General features: G+C 39.6%; 1 protein-coding gene and 1 pseudogene across 2 annotated transcripts in view; both read right to left on the reverse strand.

Annotated features, from left to right (window-relative positions):
• The window catches only part of znf385d (zinc finger protein 385D), a 67,037-nt gene that overhangs the window by 12,744 nt on the left and 34,716 nt on the right, over positions 1-19,577 (reverse strand). For both annotated transcript variants that reach the window (XM_029450636.1, XM_029450637.1), the window contains one exon: positions 8,413-8,566. In XM_029450636.1, coding sequence (XP_029306496.1) covers positions 8,413-8,566 — 154 coding nt within the window. The remainder of the gene's footprint in view (positions 1-8,412; positions 8,567-19,577) is intronic.
• Positions 13,819-14,632, reverse strand: LOC115020714 (tetraspanin-8 pseudogene; annotated as a pseudogene).

Raw genomic sequence — 19,577 nt, forward strand, 5'->3', positions numbered from 1 at the left:
TTCTAATATTGAGCGTGAAAGTTCATTCTTCAACCTTGAAACAACGATTTGGCATTTAATGATAATCTTATCTCAACGTCCACGCTCTAGCTTTTCACTGAGCTTTATAACTGCATCTCACAGTCTTCATCAGTGGATGGTGTCTGCTAAGCTTGTTCAGTGTGAGTTTGCGAAAACCACTCATCAATACATCAAATAATCCCGTAGCTGTCAAAACTTTGCAAAACGACAACTGGCTATCTTTGCTCCGTCAGAATTGTCTTCTAAAAACCCCAAAGTTCAACATTTTGAGCATAAAAACACTAGGAAAGTTAAATAATATGCCCATACACACATAACTCCTCGTTAAACCCAATCGTGTCACTTTCACGTTTCTGTTTTTGTTCAAACAGATCAAACAGACAAGATAAAACTAGTCAGTTCCAGAGATGTTGTCAGGCATATACCGTATGTTTACCTTTTACACAACCGAAGTAAATCGTTGTATTTCCTAAAATGTAAAACTTTTCCTTTGGATGACGTGTAAATACAGCTCTGGAGTTAGAAGACACTTTAGACACAGCAGAGATGGCTATCTTCTTGTTGCTAAGATACTCTAAACATGTCAAGATCCTACCTCTGTAATAAATGTAGAGAGATGAAATTGATAGGGCCTTCATGCGCATGCATTTTCTCCACCATGGCAGAGTCGTCCTTTAATTCTAGCGACAGTAAGGACTACACGATTCAGAGCTGCTAGCTGTGTAATCTCTGTATGATAAAGTGAAGAAAATTAAAAAAGAATCAACAAGAACGAGAAAGGTTATGTCTTTATCTGCCTACTAATTACAAAGCCTGGTTGGTGGGGCCATTCCATGTTAAGACATGCATGTCTTCGCCCTTGTGTTGGGGTGAACCCATCTACCATGGTGTCATTAAAGAGCCATTTGCTGTTGGAAGAGCAGGTGATTAAAGTGTTCTTTGGCTGGCCTAGGACGCCACGCACTCTGGGAAGCCTCCAGTAATCCATATCCCCAGTCTGTGTGACCTAACTGGCTCTGCTAGGCCCAGTTAAGAACTCAATCCCCTCTCATTAATGGAGGTAATGACTGTGATCAATCTAAAGTTGGTATGGGCGAGCGGGACCCGACAGCAGAGTAGGAGGAGAAAGAAAAAGATAGAGCGGCCAGGTAAAAGAAAGGATAAGAAACGAGAGCAAAAGAGGATAGATTTGGAAGGATGGAGCTGGAAAAAGAGAAAAGTTAAATGAAAGTGAAAGTGGAAAATGAAGTAAGCTTTGAAGCAAACAACATTGGAAAATCCTGTGTGTAAAATAAGGTGAAAGAAAAAGGGGAGGTATACAAGGGACATGAGAAGGTGAGGGGAGAGAGATAGCATTGAAAGAGAGTAATCGAGTAGGGGACACAATTAAAGAGCGAGAAATTGAGAGGGTAGGAGTGGTGAAGGCAACAAAGATGGAGAGAATCAAGAGAGAAACGGATCAGGACAGGTGCTGCAACCCTTGGAGACAAGACACCGCCTCTTTTCTTTCCTCCATTTGTACCTCAGCCTCTCACGACTCTCCCTTGAGACTCGGAGATAGAAAAGAAACGCCACTCTGAAATCTTTTCACTCTACTTAGGCTTTCAGGCAATCAAAGGACTCCCCAGAGATCTGATTACCGTCCTCAATGAAGTTGGATTAAGCTCTTTAATTAAAATGATTGGGCCTTATTATATCCTGTCACAACTTAAAGGACAGAAATCCCTCATGGCTCTTGAGTTCTGTCAAATTTCATTTGACATCTTTGGTTCCCCCCCCCCCCCCCCCCCCCTCCCCCCTCTTGTCAGTATTCAAAGTGAGTAAATGAGAAAAGAGTCACAGTTGAATATTCCTAGAATAAAAGATTGATATGGTGAGAATTTGCATTCACAAATAAGTGTGCATCGATGCTTGGCATCATGTTTTTTGTTGAAGGGGAAAAAGGAAAATTATCTCAGATATTTAACAGCGGCAGGAGTCACTGAATTGAATTCACACTGATTTATCTCTTTCCAATTTCATCCGAAAGCAAATGATCTTCAACTCATTTCTGGTGGGAAGTTTCTGCGGTTGCACATCGCCATCCAAATTTCTCCACAAATGAGAACATTTGTCGCACGGCACAGGTATAGAGCCAATCTAATCACACACTCATCAGGTTTGCTGCTGTCTCTGACGTCTGTCTGTAAGCGCTTTTTCCAACCCAGCGCGCATCTACGAAGACTTAGACAGAAAGGCAGTTTTTGTTTTGGGTGGGGTGGCGGCGGGCATCGGCAGACGATGGGGACCTGAGGAAGAAGGCTGTGGAGGGAAAAAGGCTCAACTAGCCTCCTGCCTCCCTGCAGCCTGCTCCATTGTACAGCTGCTGTCAGTGCTGGCATGGCTCCCCTGACAATCTGCTCTTTAATAGCTAATATCAGGGTACATTTCCTCAGGCACTGGACTGGAACTGAGAGATGGCGGGCTGTGCTGTGGGCATTTCTCTCTCTCCTTCTTTGCCTTTCTTGCTCTATCTCTACTGTCTCTGGCACTGGCGTAAGGACACGCACACACACAAACACACACACACAAACTTGACAGGCGTCCGCTGAGTCACCCGGCTAATCTATACTATCTCGCTGTGTCCAGATGTCCATCAATTTCAGAACAAACACAAGTTGAACAATGAAGTAAAAGACGCGGCTGCTCGGTGCACTTTATGAAACCTACCCTGTGATTACCCACTTTCAGGCAGACTCATTACACCTTGACGATGCACTTCTGTTCTTCTCTCATAAACCTAAACTGCCCTGAGCAGATGGACTGAAAAACGAATTTCCTCCCTTACGTTGTGAAAGAAGTTTTCTGTGTTTAAGCATTACACCCAAGCAATTCCTTTTTTATTTTCTTGCATCTGTTGTTACAGAGGCTTTCCTGAGATAATATACTAACAACCTGGAAAGTATTGTACCTACACCATTAAATATCAAACAGGAATCAACTAAGCTTCAGCTTAATGTAAACAAAGTTGTATTAATTCCAATTTTATTCAACAGCCTCAATAGTTTTCATTTTCAGACCCTTTCAGAAGTTATAAACATCAGCTCCTCCGAGTCCTTTGTCTTGAGATGATGAGTTAAACGAACGTACTGCTGAGAGTCCACTCTACTCATTTAATCAAAGGGGGAACTCCACAGATTGTACACATTAGAGTCTGTTTACAGGTCTTGGGGATTACTACTACATCTGTTTTGTAGCTCCAGACGGACCTGTGTCTGATAAATTGCCTCAAGTGATGTCACTTAAGTCAACATTGGCTGGGTCTGAAAACTACAAGTTTGAAATTGTAAAAGAATCTGCGTACGTGGAGTTAAAAGGAAGTTCGCTGGCCGGACCTCTGTAGCCCGCTCCTCATCCTTTACACACCCGAATCTACAAACAAACTGTCGGCGGTTGTGGTGTATTGTGGGTAATGTAGGCACCAGGGTTTGACAAGGAAGAAGAATATGTGGAATAAAAAAAGACTATCTCTGGATCCTTTCTTTAAAACTGTTCACTGTGAGTCCAACAATGTTATACTTTTAAGTTTGAAAGAAAGACATTAAGCATAATAGCAGACTTCCCAAAATGAACAAGGCCAGTGTTGTCCACAACTATAAGGTCTTTGTTGTAAAAAAATATATAGATAGTATAAACAAATCTGACATGGGTGTCACATGTGCAACTAATCTTCTGTTATCTATGTTCATTTTTAAAACTCATGAGACAACTAATTTAATGACTTATTTCAGTTGACTAACAAAATAACAGCTGCCACAACAAAAACAAACTCACTATTAATACAAAATTAAACCTCTGGTTGTGTCATTCAGGAGCTGTTTTGTAATGAACAAGACATAAGCAATCACCTTACATAGTTCCCAGCATGGTTATGTTGTGCTGAAATAAAATGATTATAGACCAAAGATGTTTTTGGCTGGCAATTTTTGAGCAAACAAAATTGAAAGCCCATTCTGCAAAAGATAATAGAGCACTCCCTCCCTGTTTGTTTCTGCCTACTCTCACTACGGCCATTACTCTTCTGATTTTCATTAGAGCCAGTTTGGTGCAACTGATATACCCTCAAATACTTCAGCTTTACAGATAATGCAACATTTACAGGCATAGACAATTAATTCTTCTGACATCCGAGCACATTAATATTCATTACTCAGTGCCATTTGTGACAAACCGCCGCCCCCGTGCACTGTAGATACGATAATGAAATGGTGCTGGATATTTTTAAGGGCACTGAAATGATTAATAGCCGTTTGTGTGTTTGGTTATGGAGGCTTGTTGTTAAAGGTCTCTTGAGTTCTCTTCCTGTGTATAATGTGTTTACAATTTGGTATTTTTTTGTAAGTGCATGTTTAATGTCAGGGCTGTGTGGAGTCAATCACAGATGGGTATCTCAGTGCAGGTACAGCGGAGGAGGAATGTCTGAGTCCCATCTTTACTGTTCAGAACTTTAGTTAGAAATGCGTATCGTGTTGGGAGGGACTACGTACGGTATAAAGAAGGTTACAAATGTTCACCTGATATGGATGCAAATACCAAAATTAAACAAATAAAGCATTTTCTTTAAAGCCTTAATGCATTATTCAATTTCACCTTTAAGGAGCTTTAAAATGTGAAAAATCTTCTCATTCCTCCCTTTCAGAAATGTATCAAACTACTTTCTAACTGCTGTTATTCATTTGAACATTGACACACACACACACACACACACACACACACACACACACACACACACACACACACACACACACACACACACACACACACACACACACACTTCTCTACATGTTTTTTTTAGTAATCTAATATTGAACACTTTCCGTCCCCATACCTGGATTGTGGAAGCTAGATATCCAAGTAAGATAATTTATTTAGATACTATTAGCTCCTAGTAGATATATTGATGACATAATGTGCAAATTAAATGTAAAAGCTGACATTTAAAAATGAAAGCTCTGTAAGGAAAACACAGTAGTTCTGAAACAATGTTTTGCAGATGTGTTTGTCACATTTCCTTTTTAAACTGATTAAAGAACATATTGGGGTGGATTGAACACGTGGGCCGTATTATATTTCTTTCCAAAAATATTTGCTGCACATCGATTAGTACCACGCTTCTTTCCTTGAAACTTCTTTCATTGAAAAGCTTCACGGTTAGTGATTGAGTCTTGAGTACTCAAGGTTCCCAAAGCACATGAACACCTCACAGTTCAAGGCCTTTACGTTTTTGTAAAACAAAGTTGAGAATGAAAACACTCAACAAAATGTGAGTCTTTTGAAAAGAGCCATGTTGCCAATTACTGGAGTTATGCATCTAAGATTTCATAACTTTTTATATTTAATATATTTATTTCAAACATGTAACAAATAAATAAAAGAAACATATTCATAATTCTCATAAACAACATAAGTATGAAGAAGTATGCACTTATTGACATACCTCTTCATCGTTACTCAATCAATTAACTCAGTATTTATCATTTATATATCAAATGTATAAATATTAAATAATCAACACAATGTTTTTTAAATGAAATGTTCCTTTTGAATGATAACCCCTCTCTCTGTCTGACACTATTTTTTAGATTGTAATAATGTTGCTTTATACATTATTCGGTCAGTCTTAAGTTCTATCAGATCCATGAGCTTCAAAGCATTCCTCTTTAAAAACAGCGTGTTCGTTATATCCTACATTGTTACTTTAACTATCCTCACGCGTCTGTCTTGTGGTGTGCATAAAGAGTGTAATGTGCTTTTGTGGCCACACCTCCACACAGTATTTCAGATACAGTGAACAATACAGGATGTGTAACGCTTTACGATCCAGAATGCGACTTGTTTTTCCTAGAACTTCAACACTACTTGCCAACTTTGCTCAAACATATGTTACATGAGGTTTCCAGCTCATTTTATGGTCTAATATTACCACTGTTGCTTGAGACTTGAGCCGTTTCCTCGTATGAACTCTGGAGAATCATAGATCATAATCCAGAGTTTACCTTTCACAACAGGAGGCAGGACATGAAGGGGATTAGTCTACACCACAGTCACATCGTCGGTATTTGATCATAAACAACCAAGACGATTTCTGCGTCTGCCCTTACACACCGAAGTTCCAAAATGTTGTTGTCTCTCCAGTTAGACATTTTTATTGCCGTCGTTGTGTAAATTACCCTTCTTCTTCTTCACCCTCGGTTGTTTGTTTTCTTCCAGTTTCACGCCGGCCGCATGGAAACATTATCAACACGTCCAATCGAGAGTTCTCTGGAGAACGAGCGGCTTTATTCACACATGGGGTCAATTGGACATCACACGGACTTAGTACTAAGTATCTGGCAGGGTAAAGGCCGTTTGATGTCCAGTCCGAATGATTGGGACATTTGCCTTCTCACATACAACTCCTCCGGGTAATTTTTAGATCATTTCAGGGTTGCAGTGCATGTGGGAAAAGGTCTCCAAGATGGCAGCCAAAGGGGGCATAACATAGGCTGAAAAGCTCTCTTACGGTAAATGTCGACTAACTGCAGTGCGGATAAGCTCAGGGGTTGCTTGAGTGCAAATTGCTCCACTTAACGGTTTGACAGTATAGCAGCTTAGTAACTCTGGGATGCGAATCTGAATGTTGCCAGGTATAAAGCTCTTAAAATAACAGAAAGACTAGCGTGTGACCTACGTGAGGTTAAATATGTAGAATGAAGTACTTGTTTTCTCTTTGAACTCAAGACAAGAACATTATTAATATGTGTAACATTTATGAGCCAAAATCACCCGAACATTCGCTGTGAGACATGATACAAATACCTGGTTGGAGCTTCTGCGCCGTTTAATGGTTCGGTTTTCACCTCAAGCAACCTTTAAGCGTCAAGCATGAATAGGTCAGACTTGACAAATAGGTCACGCTACGCGATGAGCTCCAGAAATGTGCTCCTGATTTAAATACTTGTGGAACATTGGAAGAAGACATGGGCAAGAGTTACAATTAATCCCAGAGTGCGACGGCTCAATGTGTTTCCAATTTCTTTAAAAAACGTCTATTGTTACAGTTAAAGGGGAAGATTTTCATTGGGCCAATTCCATGACATAATAACAGGCAGCTTAAAGAATAGTACAGTGGAGGAGGCCGAGAGAGCAGGGCTCCTCAGCAGATGTTATCCCCTACAGAACCAATATTAAACAAAACAGATATAATCATTTAAAATAATCTGCATCTGGTTTCCTGTCAGGTGCTGGAAGTTGCAGTTCTTGTTTGTTTACTTTTTCAATATGTTTTAAAGTAGGAGTTCCACCGAGAATAAGAATGGTTTTTCGGTGGACACCTGGCCGAGATAACCGGATTTAAACAGCCACCTGGATGCGACGTGATGAATATTGAGACACACACACACACACACAGTCAGCACACACCAGCAAAAATGTAATTAAAAAATGGGATAACAGGCAAACGCAAAGTACAAATCCAATATAGGAGGCATAAGTTCAGGAGCATGCAGTTATGTAAATTGCAACGTTTTCGCAAAGAATGTGAGCAAATTGAAGAATTCAGTTTGCTTCAAACAAAGTAATTTGTGCAACATGTCTTCCAACAACATCTAGAAAATGTGAATGGCGAAACTTAAAGGCTGCCACCCTGATCTCTCTCCAAGGAATCTGTGGCTTGTTTGTGTCTTTGCAGTGTCGACGCAATGAATTGTACAGACTGTCGATAATGTCGACACCCTCTAAGAAAGTCTCTTGTACTTGGTTTTATAAAAAGAAAAGTGACAATAGTTTGTGTAAAGATTGAAAAAAGAGAGCTTGAGAGAAAAATAAACTTCTCTCTTCGTGTGTGTGTGTGTGTGTGTGTGTGTGTGTGTGTGTGTGTGTGTGTGTGTGTGTGTGTGTGTGTGTGGCTTTAGTTGCATTCAGACTGAATGCAACTAGTTTGTCGATGCAACAACATAGTGTCGCTGCATCGACAAACTGGTCCCATTCAGCTACGTTTTTTCATACGGTGCTGTCTGTCTTAACGTGGCCTCAGATGACTCGACAAGCATTTAGTTTGAAGCATACTGAGGCCCTACCTCACTCTTCGTATAACTGTCCGGTGTGTCCTGCAGAGATCTCTAAACAAATTCAATATATGAGCACTGAGTCAGTAGCCAGCCATTGGCAGAGCAGCCAACACAGGGTTGATTTGATCAACAGTGAGTCCATCCAGCTACTAAAGTGATTGCATGTTGTGTGCAGCAAATGTAAAATGCCAAAAAGGTGGGTTTTCAGGGTCCAACATTCATTATCAACAAGGGCAGCAGCTCCAAATGGAAAACAACAAAGAACCTGTGTTGGGGAATGTGCAGCAAGCAGGAAAACACAAACCTTTCCTGTCAGTGCCGTTGGGGACCTGCGAGGTGTTGATGCCCTTGGTGGTTTCCTTGGTGACCACTGAGCCTTTGAGCTTACTCTTCGGAGCGTCCAGGGCTTTTAGCTTCTTGGCATGTTTTGTCCCCTTGTAGTGGGCCAAGGCCTGGTTCTGTGAGGAGAACAAATAACAGGCTCGATTTAACGCTGGGAAAGCAGCTAAGCACAGAGCCAGGATGAAATGGAATATGAAAATTAGAGGAACACAGTGAGAGTCAATGAAGCAGACTAAACATAATTAGCAGGGGACAGTTAATATGTCTTGCAGTCCAGCAAACAGTGTTAACATTTAAAAAAACCTTCTCTTACAAAATGATTAATACGCCCAGGTAAATGGTTGCTAAGTGCTGTCATTGTTCTACAGCAATGATTTGCTTTAAAATGCCTAATGCCCATTATTTTTTAATATTGTTTTTGCAAAATCTTCCTGGCTTTCACATTTATCTGGCTGTTAATATATTAGGGATGTTGATAAAATGTCAATTCAGTGTGAATATGAAGTTCATTTCTTTATTAATGTGTCAGTGATTCAGAAATGTGTGTGACCCGTGATGTATAATTTATAGAGTGGCTGTTTGCTTTAAAGTCCAAACACGTAGCGCCACTAAGATTCACCTTCACAAAATACTAACCCAGGCACACAGAAGTGGGACATATGCAGAGACTTTGAGCTGTCCTTGTTTACCTTTGCACACGACCCCGCAAACTTTGCCTGTGGCAGGAAGCAAGGTATCAGGAGAGATGCAATTGCCTCTTGGAATAAATAAGTGCGGCAACCACGCATCCCCAGAAGACATTTGTAAGCATCTTTATTTATGGGCCACAGTGGGATACACTAAAGGCTGCTGTGATTCTCTCTGCATTACTATTCAAGCAAAAACATTGTTCCTGTTTTCTTTTGTTCCTCTTCAGTAAATAAAGTCAATTGTTTTAGCCAGCGGTGGAAGAAGTACTCAGATTATTTAATTAACAGATGAATGCAATCACAAATCTCTGACTCCACCCAGCATGGAACTCGCCCATGTACGCCATTAAATCAACAATTTAAAAAAATACAAGTAAAAGCACTGAATTCAAAATGTCTCTAAAGTAAAAGTACAAAGTATTATCAGCAAAGTGTATTTAAAATCATTATGCAGAATGGCTACTTTTAAAGTATAATATTATTATATCATATTATTCCATCTTCTTTTTATTATATTCTAATTATTTGAGTTCCTCAATGAGGAGCTAATTTCAGATACTTAGTAGATTATTACTGATATCATATAAGCATGTGTTTTTTTATGTAAAACATGTTAGCTGTATTATGTGGAAGTATAAAATAAAATAAAAATGGAAATACACAAGTATGTTAAAATTGTACCTAAGCACAATACTTAAAGTAATGTACGTAGTTACAGTCCACCACTGGTTTTTAACAGGGGTCAGTTCATGATCTTGTGACAAAGCTTTTATTTTGTTTTGGAGTTTTTACCACTGGACTCATTTACTTCCATATTGATTGTGAACTTACACGTGTATGTTAATAGAAAAAGGTTTCATTATATCGGGGGAATAAAGTTAGTTAAATCATTTTGTTGGCAAAGGTTGTGAAATTGCTGAGGTGCCCTCAACGTTTTTACTTCATTCCAGAAACCATTTTTTGGATGAGGCGTCACTTTTTCAAACTGAGTGCACATCTTGTTCTGGCATGAAACTATTCATTCTGACCCACATTCATCACTCTCCAGGTACCGAAGACATAATTATTTTTTTTGTCATGAGACTCAGGTGATATGGATGGGTGTTTAATGCGACTGCGCCAATAATTCATCTTTCATTTGAGCAATGAAGTGAAAGAATGACATGAATTCCAAGGCTGACACATGCATGATTAAAACTGGGAAGGAAATCATTTGTTTTCCTTCCAGGTGCTCTGTGAGGGGGGAAAAGACATCAAACAAATCATAGTCGGAGGGTTCTTAGATTAAGAGAGGCTGTCTGAAAACCAAAAGGTCACCGTTTAAATCCCCATGTATCCATGAACAGACATGCCAGCAAGATGACCCGTCTTGGCACTGTAAGTAAACCTGAATGAGTGTCGGCTAAATGTAGATTTAGCATCGTTCTTCCATTAAAGGTCTTGAAAACATTTTTGATAAATTGGCTTCTTACTATGAGCGATGGGGTCCTACCTGAACACAAAATGTTCTGGCAAAGATAAAGAAAAGTTACTTTAGATGAGAGATTTCTGCATGGTGTGCTTCTGTGTGCTCCCGCTTTAAAAGAATAACGGCTTAATTAGCTCTAATCATTTCTTATTTAGTCCTAAATATTTACCGTTACAGAGAAATACATGAGAGTTGAGATTATGTTTTGATGGGTTTAAAACAATGATAAAAAGCAACATTTTATTTTATACAGAAAGAACACTTGAACAGTTTCAGACTTAGATAGTGTGTGTGTGTGTGTGTGTGTGTGTGTGTGTGTGTGTGTGTGTGTGTGTGTGTGTGTGTGTGTGTGTGTGTGTGTGTGTGTGTGTGTTGTGGACATGGATTTCAATCTGTATTGGTTTCACAGGTGTGTGTGTGTGTGTAGGTGTGTGTGTGTGTGTGTGTGTGTGTGTGTGTGTATGTGTGTGTGTATGTGTGCGTGTAGGTGTGTGTGTGCGTGTGCGTGTGTGTGTTGTGGACATGGATTTCAATCTGTATTGGTTTCATAGGCCCCCAAAATCACATTTCCGTAAAGGTCCTGACAGTAATCTGACTCGGGTGAACCTAAAAACATTTCTCAATGAAATGTGGTCGTATTAGCAGGAAGTCCACGACAGCGCAAGGGTTAATGCACGAAGACAACTGAATGTGTGTCTCGTTCCGCCACCTCTGAAGCTGCACTAACAAACTTGTCTGTGTTAACAATGGATTAAATGACATCCCACAGAAAATGATCACAAATGCTGCAGTTCCCCGAAGCTCTACGGACCGTTTTGGTTTAATGGCCCTCAACTTTATTGTTTTTTGGTTCATTCTCACCACTCTCATCAGTTTTGCTTGTTCCTGTTTTTAACGGGAAAGCTCTACTTAGTTGAGCGTTTAGAGCCTAAAGAGCCTAAAGAGCCAGATATTTCCCTCCGGTGTAAGAAGAGTCCAAAAGGAGAGTAAAAATTGGACTTACTATCATCAGGTGACCAGAAATCCGACACTGAATGAGTGTGAATGTTGCTCTGTGTCTGCTGAAGTGTAAGCAACAGTTTGCAAACACATTAACAACGTTAGTCGACGATAATAGAAAAGTGTTCCCTTAACTGCCAAGTGGGGCAACAGGGGGAAATTGCAATTTATACAGCTTTAAGAAAGCGCTGTAATTAAATGTTAAACAGTTAAATGTTTGACATTTTGTGTCCATGTACCAATATTATTATTCTTTTGTCAGTGAGGACTTTTCCTCAGAAATCATCAACCTAAATATCAACTTTCATCCGTGCTTTCGAGACAGACGAAGCGATGCTAATGTTTGTGGAGGGAAAGCTTCAAATGTTTGCTGTTACATCACAGTGGCTCAGTCTTTATCAGATCATTGCACCAGTGCAGTTTATAGTTTCATAATCTGTGCAAAAGTTGGCTGTCTTTATATAGAATTGCATGGTTCATTAAACACCTTTTTGTTTTGAGGAAATGATAAGAAGCCGGTATCTGGATACAGGATTTTAAAAACAACACATTCAATTAAAGCAACTTTAAATACGATATGTAATCTGCGGTTTGTGTCACTGCAATCATTCAAGGATCTGAGTAAGAGGCGGGGACGTAGCATAAAACAAGAAAAACTTGAAATGTTTAGTTTAAATAAAAGAAAGCTTTGTCCAGAAAATCTGGAAATTCTGAGAGGAATACAAAAAACGTTTGACAATTTAATTACAACATCAATCTGCTCATTGTTTTGCTTAACAAAGAGGGAAGACAGGGGGGACATATTGTTCTGGTTTCATAATTCAATTAACTCAATGTGATTTAAATAAGACTATGAACAATTTCTTCCATAAACAACAGAACATTCTCGTGGTCAGGGTTATTAAGAACAGACCAAAAGCTCAACACGGAGGAAAGTTTACAAATGTAACAGCTGTGTGTTTTCCAGTTGCTCAGATTCATTGACTCCTTGCTCTCTTCAGCCATCCAACAAATGCTCATAAAGTTAATGTTTGAATAAAAGTATCTCCAAAGCCCAACATCGATGTAATGGAAGTGAAACCGGTTAAATCACTTTTTATTTGTGGAATAGTTTACTCAACTCTTTGAGTATCTAAGTAAGTATGGATTTTACCAGGAGGTTTTCTTTTTTGGAGTTGTCTCCCACTTTAATTTGTGACCGGGTTTATGCACTTCTTTCAGCCAGTCATAAATCTCTATGACCTAGATTCACAGAGTATATGCTTAGAGGTGTAGCCAGTACTGTATTATCCCTAGGATGAAAGGACAGGTTATTTAAGGGCAACAGAGAATGTAAATTGAAGCCTATAGTGATGCAGATTGTGGGGGATTTTCATCTTTAAGGTCCTCCTAGTTACTCACCTACCCACATTCCTGGGAATAATTTAAGACCTGATTGAACTTCTCACCTCACAACCAAGAAGCATTTGTCATTGTTTTAACCCTTAACACCTGGTGTGAGAGCCTCAGTGCACTGTGGGGGAGCGAGATCGGGTGTCGGGACCGCCGAGGTTGATCCATTGTGAGTCAAATGTGAATGTGACTGGTGTCCAAACAAAACAGGGGGAAAAACACATTTTTAAGATTTGTTTCCCTCTGGCACCAGGCTGCAAGCAGCACCTGGTTATTTCTGAGAATATTTATATTTTCCACTCAATAAAATAAGTTAAGAAGAATAAAATGTGTGATGCTAGCTCTGTAGGGTTGCCACAGCGCTCTAAGCAAATGGTTGCGTTAGCCTACATACATGTATCTCATAACACATAACATTTTAAGCCCTCCGGCCTTCACTGTGTACAAGTGCTAGAACTATCCATTTCCATTTAATCAGCAATCTAAAAATAAAATATTTCTGGGTTTAAAATCATACAGCAAAATGTACTTAGCATTTTCGCAGCTGCGAGTGATATATTGTTATGTATTGCAACGTTAATGCTGATGCGTCAATGTGTAAACAACACTTTACTGTTGGAGCTGCTTGAGGTGGAGCTAGTTTTAATCTATTATATATACGGTACTCAAAATTCATTAATGGGAGAGGAAATAAAGAAAAGTTCTTCTACACAAATACATATGAATTCTTTGGACTAAATCAATTTCAGATGAAGTTTTTTCATTAAAAAAATGTTTATATGCAAAATAGTTGCAATCTACAAAAACAGGTACAAAAGAGTAGAAACAGTCATAACATGTACAATGGAAGCAAAGCCCAGTAGAGATGCAATTGACACCAACATGATGATCCGTCCTTCAATCAACACATGTGAACCTCAGGCTTTGGGATGAGCCTTTCAAATGATGCTACTCTTCTCAGACTTAATCTGATAGACCAGGATTAATGAGAGAATCATGCCCAGAATCATCAAGATGCCTAATCCAAATGCAGTCCCTGTGACTGAGTCTGACACTCTGTCCAACCACGTCATAATGTACATCATGCACGGTGTCGAGTATATCTCACGATCATCCAAAACCATACAGTTTCTGGAGCGGTCTTTGCAGACACAAGAGTCGGGAACCCTTGCCGAGTTGCCCCAATCAAGATGTCCAACAAAGAAACCGCAGCAGAACCCGGACCTTTCCACTTTCTGAAACGTATCCTGAACTTCCTGCGGCTGTTCGCTCAGCGGAAGCAGCTCCTTGAAGTGTTCCCTCACCAACTCCTGAGCAGATGCCGTTCTTGATATGGCTCCCAACACTCCCACAGTCACCAGCATGAGGAACATTATCAGCAGGCCATTGAAGAAAATGCCCAACACGCAGCGGTTCTCTCGGATTGCTCCACAGAAACCCAGGAAGCCAAAAGTCAGAGTAATGGCACCGATAGTTATTAGGAGGTCTATGGCCGGGAGAAGTTCATCAGTGATGTGGTACTCTGCTTGGTTGGTCCTCACGTCTGTGGAGAAACTAATAATAAAGATTCCACCCAAAAAAAACAAAAAGTTGAAAGTGAAGAGAAGGTATTTGATGAGCTTGCTGACCGCCATTGTTCAAAGACTTCTAACTCCACCATCAAGCAAAATAAGAATGTGTCTTGTCACTGGGTGTTACTGCTTAAATGTGGGTGGGAACTTTGTTGGGGGCGTGTTCAGTCCATGAGGCATCACTTTGTTCAAAGCAGAGCACAATGAAAACTGACCTGAGGGAGTTAAGAAAAAGTGTCCCCCCATTTGTTCAAGTTATTATATATATATAATGGCAGCACCTGTAATGGTACATTTCATAATATACTTTTCTTATACTCATAATATGACTTGCTTGTACTATATGCATACATTGTAGATGTGTTCGTGTTAGTGGTTTCCCACAGTACCAGTTAGATACATTCCACTGTTTACTCAGGAGGGCTTTCAAGTCTCTTATCACTCGGGGAGTAGAGGACTAGGGGTGATGGTGATTTATTGGGGTTATATACTTTATGGCACCCAACCAAAATGGGGCGCAGGCTCTGGTCAATGTCATGTGTTGATAAGCTTTACGACTCTTCCAAACCCTTCGACCCTTCCTTACCTTTAAAATGTATGAACACATCGATACATGTGTTCATTCCTCCTCACCCAGACTGCTTATACTCTGTGTGATGATTGAACCTTCTTTTGCAAAGAATAAAACGCCTTAAGACTATTTCCTCGGCATCTTTATTTCAGTATAATAGTTTATATATATAACGCATTAGATTAGTTGGTATCGGCTGAGTTTCACGACACACCTCCGGATGACTCAAATGTTAAAATCCTATAAGTATTGAAGTGGTAACCCGCAGCATTTGATGAAGGTAAAGAAAAAGAAAATAAATAAAATAATATATGTATGACCAAATATAAATTTTACCCTGACATAAATGCATTTAACGTTATTGTTTCATACAGTAAGTTTGGGTTTCGAATAGACCCCAGAGAGGTCTAACTGATTTGTTATAAGTATTACAAACTGTTTTAAAGCTTCAATAACTTATTTGGTAATGCTGTCAACACCTTTCAGAGGTATAGAGCAGGTAATGTCATGTCATGTATTTATGTTATAGTTTAGTTCATGTTCAGTGTGTAATACCTCTCAGGTCAGGTTATGTTAAGTTACAGTCACGCGTGTCTAGTGTCGTCTTGCACTTCCTGTTTTGTTTTGAAACTCACCTTTCCCTCTCGTTCCAGGTCACTTAACTTCCTGTCTTGTGCGTTTTCCCGCTTCTGTAATCGTCTGCCCCGCCCCTGATTGTTGTCACCTGTGTCCCCTTACCTCATGTATAAATAGTCCTGTCTCCCTTTGTCTTGTGCCAGTTCGTCTTGTAAACGTAATCAAGTGTATGTTTCTTGTTAATGGGATTTTGGATTAAAAGATCTTTTTGTTTCAACGTCGCTGTTTGAGTCGCGTATTTAGGATCCTGTGTTTTTTTGTTCCGTCATTCGTGACAGATAAACATCCATGTTTCACATCTGAAACAGAAGTGATGTCTCGTCTTCAGCTGTTCAAAATGTTTATGAACAATTCTCATACAATTAGGAAATGTCAGCTGTTAAAGAGAAACCAGGATCTCCTGGAGCTCAAACATAAACAGAGGATGCAATTTTCCTTCACAGACAAACAGTCATTGTGTTCTCTGTTTATTTCTGCTTCAGTAAATCGCTTTAAAGAAACAATGTGATCATCAGCGTTATCTGTTTTGTGATTAATTTTGCATTCATTTATTTTAAAGATGTTTTTATACCCATTATTATAGATCTGTGGCTGTTATTCTGTTGCTTTTTAATTATCTTTCTGTTGATATCTTGTTTCATCTAATTTTCAGTGAGGCCCTTTCCTGGTTAGATAAAGGTTTAAATTAAGTTTTGTCTCTTGGTATTTTTTGGTTAGACTTCTCAGGAAGTCAAACTACACGTAAGGTTGTTTCTAATGTCAGTTAACATTACAAGAAATGTCCGCTCCTAATCAAATTATTGATATAAGTGGCACCGGGAGCTTGTTTAAGCTGCCAGGATGGTTCTACAGAGCTGCTTGTCTAATGGTTGAATAGCTTTGGACCCCTCCCCCTCCCCTTCCCCTGTTCCAATGTCAGATTAGGGGGAGGGAGTCTCGTTTGATCATTTCATTAACTTTAGAAAAAACAACATTCGTACCCAAATCACGCCCTGATTGGAGGCAGGGTTTCAACTTCTCCCTTATCTCTTGTTTTTCATTCTTGAAACAACTATTCATGTCACTTTTTGAGTGCACTTAAGTGCAACACAATGAATGTATTGTGCCAATATCTCCATATTTAAACGATATTGTGTCTCCCCCTCTATGATGTCCAGCCTTTTAATGCGGCTTCCAGTGTGACCGAACAACTATGTACACTGACGTCATGTTGTATGAAACCTAATGTCTGACTGACAGTCTCTAATACCCCTTTTCCTAGCAAATTTAGCCGGATATGCAAGTTTTTTAAATGCGGGAAATCAATCTAAAAATAGGCAATACACCTTTTTCCCATTGCCTACAAGTAATACATGTCAGTTTTTCTGGTGTGTCACTTTCAATGTCACAAATGCTCCGGAAAGCAGGGTTAGTAAACAATGTTTTTATTTGGAAAATAAATCTCCTTTAGATTATTATCTTGTAAAAACTGCAGGTCTGCAAAGTAAATTAATTACATTTACAAAAACATGAGTCAAGTAAGAGACAGAGGCAGTGCAGTAAATGCATCAAATGTAAGCAGATAATAAAGCGTTCCCTGTTAAGGGAGCAGATCAGACTATCTGGTGACTCACTCGCTGTCAACAAATTACAGAATTGAGTCCAGTTAATGACCTTGACTCATGCGTGCATCTTGTAAAGAAGAAACATCTTTAAATCTTTGGAAAGAGAGAACCTTTTCTGTTTAGGATCTCAGGTAATCAACTAACAAACAGACTTTCTGCTTTCCATCAGAGCAGATTGGATCCAAATTTAGCAGAACCCCACAGGCTTCCTGCTCTGCATCATCCAAGCTGCAGCTTCCCTTTATGATAAACTGTTGCCGGAGTAAATTAAGATACTCCACTGCTGTAGCTGCGGTTTAAATACAAAGAAATAAAAAACCCAGGGTATTTAAGGGCTCCCAGCTCTACACAGCACTACCTGTTGATTGACAGGCAAACACAGTATATCTCTCTAATGAAGTGTTGAAATAAACAGCTGATGGACAGTAAATATATACTAATATAGATATCCCCATGTTAAACATAATAACCGCATCCTGAGTAATCAGGAACATTCAGTGTAAGAAATAGATTGATTACTCTTTTAATGAAAGAGTGATGACATTGCTATTTAGGGATGCTACTGATTTAACAACATGCAGCAGCAGCAGTGATTTTCCTTTCAAATATTTTGATTACTTTCGAAACGGTATGGAGATTAGGTGCGAGGGAAATCGAAACCCATCTGCTGGTCCATCGGCAAGCTTGTATTAATGCAATGCATTTCATTATTGTATTGTAGATTGCACATATGAGCTAATGACTGTGGCAATACTTTGTGATGAACTCCCAAGTTTGTAATAGGATCTCCTTCCTGTAATCTATTCTGCTCATGTGATGCATTATATTGAAACCAACGATAAAGACTAGAGATCTAGTCATAATCAAGCTACCATGGTTTAGGATGAATGCAAAGAAAGCTGCATATGTGGCATGCAAAAAAAGAGGATTTCCCATCAAAAGCACCTCCTCAATCACTTCTGTTGTTGTATCATCGTGAAGCTAACTGCACATTAATTCAATGTGAATGGGTTTCTCCAGGCAGGTCACTGATGGCTTCTATTAACATTATAAAATGTTTTGTTTTGTAAATGGTGTAATTGGTCATCTAACACATCAGTATGACTACGGTTGGGTGTAACCGCTAGAAGCTATAACTTATATAAGCAAAACTCAGGAATTGATTGTGTAAACTTAACAGTTTTGGGTTCAAACTAATATATCAATTTATATGAACTACTTGCAGATATATTTGCATAATTAAATTGCAGTACAAAAATGTTGAAGATATGTTTGTCTGACTGACAGTCAGTCAGTGGGCAAGAATACGCAAAACTCGACCAAACTGCAGAGAGCCAAAAAAACAGAACTATTTTATAACCTTCATGTGGGGCTTATCTATAACGTTAACCGGGGACTGTAGTCCATGTAACACTACGTCAGTTTGTTTTGTTATCAAGATGGCACCACGGACGGCTGCCTCGTGTATTGGTGCGCATTGTTTTGTTTTGTTTTGGTCGTAAACTCAGTTTTTTGTGGTACCCTGAGCTCTTTCACTCATGAAGAGCTCATGAAGATCAGAGGAACAACTCTAGTGGATTTATTTCCCACGTTTCTCATCAGTGGAATTATTGGACATTCTGGTCAAAGGTGCGCTCACCTTTGCTCATGCAGTTAAAATCCGGAGGAGGGGAAAACGTGCTGGAGTGCTTGTGCGTCTCCGCAGGCGCGGTCACCGTACCCCACTACCAGGCATATTTTTCTCCAACGTGCGTTCACTGTGCAATAAACTGGACAAACTTCAGCTACTTGTGGCAAAAAACAGAGACTTTTCTTCATCCTCCGCTGAGACAAATGTATAATTTGTGATATTGGGCTATATAAATACATTTGATTTGATTTGTTTCACTGAGACGTGGCTGTGTGAATCGATCACGGACGATGGGCTGAAGCTACCATGCTTCCAACTCTTCAGAGCGGATCGTAACACAGAACTGTCAGGCAAAGCAAAGGGTGGGAGAATCTGTTTTTATATCAACAGTGGCTGGTGCAACGATGTGACAGTGATCCTACAGCACTGTTGTCCTGTTCTGGAACTATTTTTCATTAACTGCAAACCCTTCTACTCCCCCCGTGAGTTCGCTTCATTCATTCCACCGCAGGCCAACGTGCAGGATGCGCAGCGAGTGCTCGCCGATCAGATCCTGAATGTGGAGCG

This window comes from Cottoperca gobio, chromosome 16 (assembly GCF_900634415.1).
Source record: "Cottoperca gobio chromosome 16, fCotGob3.1, whole genome shotgun sequence".
NCBI classification, from domain to species: domain Eukaryota; kingdom Metazoa; phylum Chordata; class Actinopteri; order Perciformes; family Bovichtidae; genus Cottoperca; species Cottoperca gobio.